Source organism: Jaculus jaculus, chromosome 2 (genome assembly GCF_020740685.1).
Source record: "Jaculus jaculus isolate mJacJac1 chromosome 2, mJacJac1.mat.Y.cur, whole genome shotgun sequence".
Taxonomy (NCBI): Eukaryota; Metazoa; Chordata; class Mammalia; order Rodentia; family Dipodidae; genus Jaculus; species Jaculus jaculus.
The window spans coordinates 33,623,551-33,635,738 of record NC_059103.1 but is presented as its reverse complement, the minus strand read 5'-3'; the positions used below and the strand labels follow the sequence as shown (position 1 = coordinate 33,635,738).

General features: G+C 47.2%; 1 protein-coding gene across 6 annotated transcripts in view; it reads left to right on the top strand.

Moving 5' to 3' along the window:
- Nucleotides 1-12,188, top strand: part of Kank2 (KN motif and ankyrin repeat domains 2) — a 58,747-nt gene that overhangs the window by 28,909 nt on the left and 17,650 nt on the right. For 4 of the 6 annotated variants that reach the window (XM_004667469.2, XM_045142779.1, XM_045142778.1 and 1 more), the window contains exons 9-12: nt 418-560; nt 4,901-5,101; nt 5,183-5,272; nt 9,163-11,396. In XM_004667469.2, coding sequence (XP_004667526.2) covers nt 418-560; nt 4,901-5,101; nt 5,183-5,272; nt 9,163-9,216 — 488 coding nt within the window. In that variant the 3' untranslated portion in view covers nt 9,217-11,396. Of the gene's footprint in view, nt 1-417; nt 561-4,900; nt 5,102-5,182; nt 5,273-9,162; nt 11,397-12,188 lie in introns of those variants that run through there. The other 2 variants (XR_006635720.1, XR_006635721.1) reach the window with 1 other exon arrangement.

Sequence of the window (12,188 nt, the reverse complement as noted above, 5' to 3'; positions counted from 1 at the left end):
GCAAAAAGGCAGATAGGATGTCATAGTGCTCCCTTGTTTCCTGAGCACGCCTGTGTGGTGGGTAGTTGGTATCATGTTTCTGAGGCACTTGGTAAGGGGAGGCCTGGGGCTTGGAGAGGGCGGAAGGGCCCTGCCCTGCCCTGGTATATGGAGAAGACACAGCTTCCTAGTCTGATTCAGGATGTAGGACACCTGGGCCAGTTGACAGGCTGAATTCCAGATTCACAGGGGGCTTCTCCCATTCTCAGCCCCACATGTGCATGCACTGTCAGTCAGAGGCCCCTCATCTAACACAGTGGGGGACACAATACTCAGCGCTCAGTGTGTGTGGAACAAAGCTTCCAGCCCAGCTGCAGAGGCATGCCTGGTCAAGGGCTCACAGTGCCTTGTTGGCGGCCCCTCCACGCCCCTATGCAGGTGTCTGCCGGGTGGACAAGCAGAACCGCGCTGGCTACAGCCCCGTCATGCTCACTGCCCTGGCTGCTCTGAAGACCCAAGATGACATCGAGACTGTGATACAGCTCTTCCGGCTTGGGGACGTCAATGCCAAAGCCAGCCAGGTACAGAACTTCTGGCTGCTGCAGACCTAGGGCATTCTCCCCCTTTATTAAGTCCATAGGGTAGGCCAGATTCCATTATGAATCCATTCCTTGCCCGTGGGGACAGTCGCCATAACATAGATGGGGAAAGTGAGGTTTGGAGAAGCAGCATCATTTCTTCAAGGTCAAAGTCAAGGAGCTGGAATTTAAAACACGTGGTCTAGGGCTGGAGAGATGGCTTAGCAGTTAAGCGCTTGCCTGTGAAGCCTAAGGACCCCGGTTCGAGGCTCAGTTCCCCAGGTCCCACGTTAGCCAGATGCACAAGGGGGCACACGCGTCTGGAGTTCGTTTGCAGAGGCTGGAAGCCCTGGCACGCCCATTCTCTCTCTCTCCCTCTATCTGTCTTTCTCTCTGTGTCTGTCACTCTCAAATAAAATAAATAAATAAATAATAAAAATAAAACACATGGTCTAGCTTCAGACTGCTGTGAGTGACCTGCCTCTGGCATGGGTCTTTAATTCATTTATCCCTCCATTCATTTATATTTGAGACAAGACTCATGAAGCCCAGACTGGCCTCCAGTTGACTGTGTAACCAAGAATGATCTTGAACTTCTGATCTTCCTGCCTGTACCTCCCAAATGCTGAGATTACAGCATGTACCAACATACCCAGTTTGTGGGATTCTGGGGATGGAACCCAAGATTCCATGCATGCCAGGCAAGTACTCTCCACTGAGCTACATACCTAGTCCTTTATTTCTATTATTATTATTATTATTTTGTTTGTTTGTTTTGTGAGGTAAGGACTCACTGTATCCCAGGCTGACCTGGAATTCACTATGGAGTCTCAGGGTGGCCTCGAACTCATGGCGATCCTCCTACCTCTGCCTCTCGAGTGCTGGGATTAAAGGCGTGCGGCACCATGCTCCGCCTAGTCCTTTATTTCTGAGAAAGGGTCTCATTGTGCATACCAGACTGGCCTGGAACATGCTGTGTAGCTTAGGCTGGTCTGGAACTCTCACTTATGAAATCTTGAAGCACTGGGAGTACAGAGATGAGCTAGCCTGGTGAGCTTTATGTTTTTAGTTTTTGGTGCTGGGCATTGAACCTGTAGTCTACACACGCTAGCCAAGCGCTCTACTGCAGAGCCATGCCCCTAGCCCTCTTTGTTGTTGTTGTTTTTTTTTAAGTTTTATTTATTTATTTGTATATATGTGTGAGGAGAGGGGTACACTAAGGCTTCTTGCCACTGCAGACAAACTTGAGATTGGGTTAGGGTTGCACCACTTTTTGTGTTAAGCTTACATGGGCGGTTTGGGAATTGAATGCAGGCTGGCAGGCTTCACAAGCAAATGCCTTTAGCCACTTAGCCATCTTCCCAGCCCAATTCTTTTATTTTCTGTTGAGACAGAGTGATTCACCTGCCTCAGCCTTCCAAGTAACTGTCATGATAGGCTCTTATCACTGGGCTGAATTTTTTCTTATGTGTGTCTGTATTTTTGTATCTCTGATGTGCACATGTATGTGTGCATGATCCTACGTGTGCGAGCATGCATTGCTCATGTTTGCATGTGGAGGCCAGCAGTCCTAGATCTTGAGTTGCTCTACAGTTTGTTTGTTTGATTCCCCCCCCCCCCACATCAGGGGCTGGAGAGATGACATTTTTTTTTAGCCCAGTCTGATCTCTCTCTCTCTCCTTGCAAATAAATAATAAAATAACAACAATGGGCTAGAGAGATGGCTTAGAGGTTAAGGTACTTGCCTTCAAAGCCAAAGGACCTAGAGTCAATTCCCCAGTTCCCACATAAAGCCAGATACACAGTGGCACATGTGCCTGGAGTTCATTTGCTGTGGCTGGAGGACCTCATGTGACCATTCTCTGTCTGTCTCTTTCTCTCAAATAATAATAAAAAAATAAATAAATAAAATCCAGGCATGGTGGCGCACACCTTTAATCCCAGCACTCAGAGGCAGAGGTAGGAGGAGCACCATAAGTTCAAGGCCAGCCTGAGACTACATAGTAAATTCCAGGTCAGCCTGGGCTAGAGTAAGACCATACCTCAAAAAAAAAAAAAAAAAAAAAAGAGAGAGAGAGAAAGAAAGAGAAGGGGCTGAAGTGATGGCTTAGTGGTTAAGGCATTTGCCTGCAAAACTAAAGGACCCAGGTTTGATTCCCCAGGACCCACATTAGCCAGATGCACAAGGGAGAGTATGCACCTAGAGTTCATTTGCAGTGGCTAGAGGCCCTGGCATGCCCATCCTCTCCCTCTTCATCTCCCTCTCTCTCTCTCTCTCTCTCTGTCAAATAAATAAATAAATAAATAAATAATTTTTCAAAAAGAGAGAAAGGGTTAAAAAAAATAAAATAAGTCAAGCACAGTGGCTCACGCCTTTAATGCCAGCACTTGGGAGTCAGAGGTAGGAGGATCGCCATGAGTTCAAAGCTACCCTGAGGCTAAATAGTGAATTCCAGGTCAGTCTGAGCTACAGCAAGATTCTACCTTGAAAAACCAAAATAAATAAATAAGATCACCTTTTTTCTTCAGTTGGGGTGAAAGTCATAGCACACAAGACTAACCCTTAGAAGAGAGCTCTGTAGTGACAACTGGTATTTAGGTAATGTTGCACAAGCACACCCATGAAACCCCGCACCCATCATCAGTCTAGCCTTGCTCTTCCTCTACGTTAGCATCCTAGTGGCAATCACCAGCCTGCCTGCCTTTCTTTCTTCCCTCCCTCCCTCCCTCCCTCCCTCCCTTCCTTCCTTCCTTTCTTTCTTTTTTTGGTTGATTACAGTGGCCTCCCACCACTGTTAACACTGTAGTCAACATCAGACACGTGCACCACCTAGTGGGCATGTGCAACATTGTACATGCATCACCTTGTGCATCTGGCTTACATGGGATCTGGGGAGTGAAACATGGGTCCTTAGGCTTCAAAGGCACACACCTGAACAACTAAGCCACCTCTCCAGCCAGCCTACTTTCTAGCTCTGTCAGGTGACCTGCTCTGGGCATTTCCTATCTGAGGACTCAGCCAACTCTTAGTCAGGAATGTTCAGAAAAACTCCCAGACTCAGAAGGGTGTGACAAGATCAGGAATTCCTGGCCAGCCTAGACTACATAGCAAGACACTGTCTCAAAAAGAAAAGAAGCCAGGCATGGTGGCACACACCTTTAATCCCAGCACTCAGGAGGCAGGGGTAGGAGGATCACAGTGAGTTCAAGGCCAGTCTGAGACCACAGGGTAACTTCCAGGTCATCCTGGGCCAAAGTGAGACCCTATCTCAAAAAAACAAAAGAAAAGAAAAATGTGGATCTGGGTATGTTGCTCAATGGGTAGAGTGTCTACCTAGTGCGTGTGAAGCCCTGGGTTCCCAACACTGCATAGACAGGGTGCATCCCTGTCATCCCAGCACTCAGGACGTAGAGGCAGGAGAATCAGAAGTTCTTTGTTATCTTCAGCTACATAGGAAGTTTGAGGGCAGCCTGGGCTGTCTGAAACACTGTGTCCAATAAAGGGGGGGGGGGGGAACGGCTGGAGAGATGGCTTAGCAGTTAAGGCACTTGCCTACAAAGCCAAAGAACCCAGGTTCAATTCCCCAGAACCCATGTAAGCCAGATAAACAAGGTGGAGTATGTGTCATTTGCAGTGGCTGGAGGCCCTAACACTTCTATTTTCTCTCTCTCAAATTAAATAAAAATTTAAAATATATTTAAAGAACAACAGCCAGTCATCTTTGATCCCAGCACTTGGGAGGCAGAGGTATACTCATCACTGTGAGTTCAAATTTTAATTCTAGCCTGGGGATAGACTGAGACCCTTCCTAAAAAAATAAAGTAAATTAAAAAGGTGGGGCTGGAGAGATGACTTGGCAGTTAAGGCACTTCCCTGCAAAGCCTCAAGTCCCAGGTTCAATTCCCCAGTACTCATGGAAGCCAGGTGCACAAGGTGATAGATGCATCTGGAGGTCGTTTGCATTGCATTGGCTGGAGACCCTGGTACGCCCATTCTCCCTCTGTCCCTCTCCCTCTCCCTCTGTCTCTTTCTCTCTCTATAATAAATAAAAATTTTCAAATGTGTTAGGAGAGTAAGTTTTTACATTTGTTTACACCTGTGAGTTGAGAACCTGTAGTATATGGGCAAATGAGTAAATGGACCTAGGAAAGCCCTTCTGAAGAGATGCTTAAGGAAAGGGGAGGAGGAACCAGCAACTGCAAAAGGTCTAGTGGTTGAGAAGGGTTGTTTGACTGTAGCCAAGTAGAACTGCGTGTCAGTGGGAGCCATGGAAGGTTCTGGAGCAGAAGTGTCATACCACTGGCACTATGTGGACCATCATCCTGTTTCTCTTCCAACCTAGGCAGGACAGACAGCCCTGATGCTGGCGGTCAGTCATGGGCGGGTGGACGTGGTCAAAGCCCTGTTGGCCTGCGAGGCGGATGTCAATGTGCAAGATGAAGACGGCTCCACAGCCCTCATGTGTGCGTGTGAACATGGGCATAAGGAGATCACAGGGCTCCTGCTGGCCGTGCCCAGCTGTGACATCTCACTTACAGACCGGGTAGGTCCCTGCCCAGGTGTGCCCTGGGGGGGTGGGATATGGTGCAGGACATCAGTGAGCACAACCACGGGTTCTTTACAGGATGGGAGCACAGCGCTCATGGTGGCCTTGGACGCGGGACAGAGTGAAATCGCATCCATGCTGTACTCCCGCATGAATATCAAATGCTCGGTGAGTCCCCAGCAGAGGCAGGAGGGTGGGACTTGGGAGGAGGTACAGTGTTGGCTAAGAGTGCATCAAAGTAGGGTATGGTGTTGCATACCTTAAATCCCAACAGTTGGGAAGCAGAGATAGGACGATCGCTGTGAGTTCAAGGCCAGCCTGAGACGACATGGTGAATTCCAGGTCAACTAGGGCTAGCACGAGATCCTACCTCAAAAAAACAAAAGTACACCAAAGAGGGCTGGTGAGATGGCTTAGCAATTACAGTGGCTTGCTTACCAAGCCTGACAGCACAGGTTCCGTTTCCCAGCACCTGTGTTTAAAGAGAGAGAGAGGCTGAGGAGGTGGCTCAGTGGATAAAGCACTTGCTACTCAAGCCTGAGTACCAGGGTTCAGACCAGACCGTATGTGAAGCTTGAAGCTGTGGCTTGCTTGTGTAGTGCCAGCCCACCTACAGTGAGACAGGAGGTGGAGAAAGAATGATTTCTAGAAGCTTGGAGCCAGCCAGCTTGGAGAACAGTGTGAATGGTGGAATACCCTGCCTTAAGGAAGGTGGAGGCAAAGATGACAGTTGTCTTCTCAACCCCACCCATGCTCCTTGGCATACGTGTGACAGTGCTTACATGTGTGAACACACACACACACACACTTGCATGCTCAAACATATACACAACAAAAATAAAGAAGTGCATGCCCAGGTGTGGTGGCACATGCCTTTAATCCCAGCACTCAGGAGGCAGAGGTAGGAGGATCACCATGAGTTCGAGGCCACCCTGAGACTACAGAGTGAATTCCAGATCAGCCTAGACTACAGTGAGACCCTACCTCAAAAAAAAAAAGGAAAGGAAATAAAGAAAGCAGGCATGATGGTGCATATTTGTAATCTCCATCACCTGAAGTGGAGGCAAGAGGATAAGGAGAGCAACGGCAGCTCAGCCTCAGCTATATAGCACGTGGTGAGTGGACCATGTCTTCAGTGCTTCAGTGCAGGGTGAGGCATGAAGTGAGGGGATGAGGATGAGACTTGCATGACAGTATTCAAGCCCAAGGCTATCCAAGCGCATGCTCCCAGTAACCATTGACTCGGGAGGAGAGGGAGGAGGATTGCCATGAGTTTTGAGGCTACCCTGATACTACAGAGTGAATTCCAATTCAGCCTGGTCTAGGGCAAGACCCTACCTTGGAAAATAAAATAAAATAAGGGCTGGAGAGATAGCTTAGTAGTTAAGGCATTTGCCTATGAAGCTAAAGGACCCAGGTTCAATTCCCCAGGACCTCCATAAGCCAGATGTATAAGGGACATATGTGTCTAGAGTTCGTTTGCAGTGGCTAGAGGCCCTGGCATGTCCATTCTCTCTCTGTCTGTCTTCTCTCTATCTCTCTGCTTGTAAATAAATAAATAAAATAAAATAATAAAAATATTTTAAAATATTAAAAAATAAATAAAAAGACATCTGGAACATTGCTCAGCAGTTAGAGCTCCTGCCTAGAATCCACAGTGACTGCTGGCATTAAAGGCATGCACCATCATACTTGGCTAAATTTTATTTTATTTTTAATATTTTATGTATTTATTTTAGAGAAAGAGGCAGATAGAAAGAATGAGCATGCCAGAACCTCTAGCCATTGCAAACAAACTCCAGATACATGTGCCACCTTGTGCATCTGGCTTTATGTAGGTACTGGGGAATCAAACCTGGGTCCTTTGGCTTTGCTGGCAAGCACCCACTGAGCCATCTCTCCAGCCCCCAAATTTAAATTTTTAATGTTTTTATTTTATTTATTTGCAAGCAGAGTCAAAATGAGAGAGAGAATAGATGCATCAGAGCCTCCAACCACTACAAAGGAACTTCAGATGCATGCACCTGTTTGTGCATCTGGCTATACATGGGTACTGGGGAATTGAACCCCAGTTCAGGCCATCAGGTTTAAGACTCTAACTGCTGAGCCATCTCTCCAACCTCAAATTTATTTTTATTTTTTATTTTTTTCCTTTCTTTAATTTTAGACAGAGTGAGTGCACAGGAGAGAGAGAACTGGCATCCTTTAGCCACTGAAATTGAACTCCAAATGCTTGCACCACCTAGTGGGCATGTGTGACCTTGCACGTGCTTCACCTTTGTGCATCTGGCTTACCTGGGATCTGGAGAGTCAAACATGAGTCCTTAGGCTTCTCAGGCAAGCCCCTTAACCACTAAGCAATCTCTCCAGCCCAAATTTTTTTTAAAAGATGAGCCAGGGCTCAGGAGATGATTTAGTGGCTAAAGATTTGCAAAGCCTATTGGCCTAGGTTCAATTCCCCAGCACCCATGTAAAGCCAAACACAAAGAATGGCCCAAGTGTCTAGCATTCATTAGCAGTGACCATTAGACCTAGTATACACACAGGTGTATACACACATATATCACGTACGCATACACACTCACATAAATTCAAAATATCATTTATTTATTTATGAGCAGAAAGAGAAATAGGTGTGTCAGGGCCTTCAGCCACTGCAAATGAACTCCAGATATACGCACCACTTTGTTCATCTGGCTTTACATGAGTACTGGGAAATCAAACCTGAGCCAGCAGACTTGTAGGCAAGTACCTTTAACTGTTGAGCCATTTCCCTAGTCCATAAAAAAGAATTTTTAAATTATTTACTTATTTGCATGTATGTATATGGGCATGTCAAGATTTCCTGCCAGCTTCTGCAAATGAGCACCAGAAGGTGGGACCACTTTTTGCATTGGGCTTTATGTGAATAGCTAGAGAATTGGCCCCTCACCAGTCAGCAGACTTTGCAAGAAAGTGTCTTTAACCACTGAGCCATCTTCTCAGCCCCAACTTTGTTTTGTTTTGTTGAGGTGGGGTTTCACTCTAGCTCAGGCTGACCTGGAATTTACTATATGGAATTTACTATATAATCTCAGGGTGACCTCGAACTCACGGTGATCTTCCTACTCTGCCTCCTAAGTGCTGGGATTAAAGGTGTGCACCACCATACCCAGCTTTTTTTTTTTTTTTTAATAAAAAGGTGAACTGGGATGGAGAAGATGGCTTAGTGGTTATGGCATTTGCCTGCAAAGCCAAAGGACCCTGGTTCAATTCTCCAGAACCCATGTAAGCCAGATTCACAAGGTGGCACATGCATCTGGAGTTTTTGCAGTGACAAGAGGACCTGGCATGCCCATATTCTCTCTCCCTCCCTCCCTCCCTCTCTCTCTCTTTCTCTCTCAAATAAATAAGTAAAATTTGGAAACAATAAAGATGAACTAGCAGAGCATGGTGGTGCACACCTTTAATCCATCACTCTAGAGGCAGAGGAAGGAGGATTGCTGTGAGCTCAAGGCCAGCCTGGAACTATAAAGTGAGACTCTACCTGGGGGAGGAGGGAAGAACAACAAAAAAGAGACGAACTGTCATAGCCTTCCTACTGTGTACCTGTGGTCCTGTCCTTGAGACTCATGGGTACAGCCTCTAATCCATCCTTGTCTACCTAGACCACAAGCTTCTACCTTGATCCTCCAGTGTCTGCCCTCACTCTCCCCCTACAGCCCTCCAAGGCTCCCAGACACTTTGGAGAAAAGTCAGAGTGTTCTCCAAAGGCCGTCATAACCGTCTTCACCTCCCCACTGCCTTTCCTGTGGCCGCTGAGGCCTTTGCACTTGCTGTTGCCCCCACCCCATCTGGGTTGCCCTTCTCCTCACTGGCTCCTTCATGTTGTCCAGGGTTAGCTCAGAGATCTTTTACTTCCTTGTCTCAGTTTTCATCCCCTTCAGGCCCCTAGTCCTGACAAGATGGCAGTCCCCCCATATCTTGCAGGCCAGGGACCATACTGCCCCTTGTTTATTACTGGGTCCACCAGACTCCCGCCTTGGAGGTGTCTCACAAGAATCTGCCTCTTCTTACAGTTTGCCCCAATGTCAGATGACGAGAGTCCTGCTTCATCCTCTGCAGAAGAATAGTCCAGAAGGCCAGAGGTGCCTCCCGTGGAGCCCAGCCAGCCCCAGAACAGAAGCAAGCCATTCCTTGTCCCCCGCCTCCTCCCTGTCCCCTCTTCTCTGATCTCCTCCAACCTAACCCCCTCAAAGCCCAGATCTCTGAGGCAAATGTACTTTCCCTCTGCTTCCCTGGGGGTTCCCCAACATCTGTGAGACTCCAGCTACAAAGAAGCCTCTGGCACCCAAGTTCAAAGCCACTGCAGCAGAGACTGAAGCTAAATTCTCATCCAACTTGGCGCCAGTGGCTGACGCTGGGGTGTGGGTTTTTATAAAGAACACAGAACAGTCAGCAGGCAGTTATGGGCGGAGGAGGGTGAGAGGGAAAAATATTGTATTTTTGAATCATTGTTGGGGGAGGGGCGGGATCCTGTTGCGCCTTGCCAAGTTTGAAAGTCACTGGAAATCCATATTCTTTTCTTCATCCTGAATGTTAGTACACACAGGTCATGTCCCAAGTGGCTCTGCCCACCGCCCTTCATCACCCATGTTTGTCTGGTATATAATGGGGTTTTTGTACACTGCCCATCCCCATGCGTTTTTCTTGGGGGGCTTTTTTCTGATTGCTTCACAAAACAGCATTTAAGTTGAGGGAGCTTGGGACCCTGCCACCTGTGCCCAGTAGGACTTTCCTCCCAGCCTCAGACCCTCACAGCAGGACTGTCCTTCCTCTCAGCCCCTCCAGGGCGTCTGTGACTTGCAAGTGACCTGCACCAGAGGAAAGGGTGCAGACAGTCGTCCCTCCCCACTGAGAGGACTTGGCACATGTTAGCTTTCCTAGAAAATCCTACAGACCAACAGAGAAAAAGGCCTGTTCTCAGGGTGGCTCCCGCATCCAGAGCCCAGAACTGCGGTTAACAGGGCCTTGCTTTTCCTCCCAGAGCTGCGGAATTTCTCTCCTAAAAGGAAAGTAAACAGGGTTTGTGATATTGGCCAAGCACAGGGCAAGCTTCAAAAACACATCTGCACAAAATTAAAAGTTGGCTGGCCTGGAGAATTCCCAGTGCTCTCTTAAAGAGACAGGCTTTGCTGAACACTAAACAAAGGCCAGCTGGGTTTTTATTATTTAATTTTTTTTTTTTTTTCCTAAATCCAAGAGCGCTGCTGACTCCATAGACAGGCTGGCAACTTCTTTCTTAGCCTAATTTGTTTTTGTTCCAAGAATCTCAACAATTTTTTCTTACTTCCTTTTGTGAGAGAGGAGGAAAAGGGAAAGGTTCCTAAACGTGCCTTGTGTAGGAAAGGAAGTCCTGGATCCAACATATCTCCTACTCTGTCTCATCCAGGACTCAGTTCGACCTCCTGGCCCTTGAAACCAAACCTTGTCAGACAGGTAAGGCTCTGGGGATCTCACAGGTTTATGAAATAAAAGTGCTGGAGTGGCTTCTAGAGAGAAGTGAGTTGGTTGGTTTGATAGGGTCTTGTCTTGATTCTTATTGAAGGGGAACGTCTAAGATGTAAAGGCTTGAGTGGCCCCAGACAGTAGGGTGGAAGGATGCGTAGGTGGGTGGATGGACACACGGAGAGTGAGTGAGTGGGCGGAGGATGATGGATGCGTGCATGTAGGGAATGCACATGTATGCACATCAATTAGAAAACAACCTAAGCTGACGGGAGACAACGACTGGTATCTTTCGGAAGGCCATAGCGTTGGGAAGCCTTGAACTGTGGTTCAGAAGTTGTAGTTTAAAGTCAATTGCGGTGAGCGTACCTTTAATCCCAGCTCTGGGGGAGACTGAGGTAGGTGGATGGCTGTGTGTTCAAGGCCAGCCTGGGCTACGCAGTACGTTCTGCCTGAGCTAGGGTGAGACCATAACCCAAACAAACAAAAAAAGTGCCTTTACCTTCAGCCCTGGAGTCAGCACATAGGTTTATTCTATGCTTCTGGAAACATCTGTTTACTCTCCATCCCCAAATTGTGACTTCTGGGTTAAATCCAAGTCTGAGCTATCACTGTTTTTGTTGTTTTTTTTTTCCATCTGGGTCGCTAGTCCCTAATCTCCTCTACATGTATCCTCATGAGCTTTACCGTCACTTTCTGACCACGGTACGTCCATAAAGACAGTATTACATGGAAATGAAGTATTCTTTTATTGTAATCATTTTGTAGAAGGTAAAGGGATTTAATAAAGCTACAAATAATGTCAGTGCTTCTGTGTCCTATTTTGTCTGGCTGTGCTAGTGTGAGTGCTGCCAGGGGAAACCCAGACCTTGTTCAAGCTAGGCAGGCATACCACTGAGCTACACCCCCCACACACACACTCCATCATTGCATTGTTTGAGTCCTGTTTTCTTTTTGTTTTTTTCAAGGTAGGGTCTCACTCTAGCCTAGGCTGACCTGGAATTCACTCTGTAGTCTCAGGGTGGCCTTGAACTCCCAGTGATCCTCCTACCTCTGCCTCCTGAGTGCTGGGATTAAAGGTGTGAGTCACCACACCCAGCTTATATATATAATGGTTCAAAGTGGGTTTTTTTAAATTTATTAACAACTTCCATGATTGTAAACAATATCCCATGTTAATGCCCTCCCTCCCTCCCCCACTTTCCCCTTTGAAACTCCATTCTCCGTCATATCCCCTCACCCTCTCAATCAGTCTCTCTCTTATTTTGATGTCATGTTCTTTTCCTCCTCTTATGGTCTTGTGTAGGTGGTGTCATACACTATGAGGTCATGGATATCCACACTCCATCACTGCACTATTTAAGATTTTAAAAAATAGATCTAGGCCAAGTGTGACAGCACATGCCTTTAATCCCAGCACTTGGGAGGCAGACGTAGGAGGATCACTGTGAGTTTGAGGCCACCCTGAGACTACATAGTGAATTCCAAGTCAGTCAGGACTAGAGGGAGACTATACCTCGAAAAAAACAGATCTGTGAAGAGGGCTAGAGAAATGGATTAGTGGTTATGGTACTTGCCTGTGAGGCCTAAGGACCCA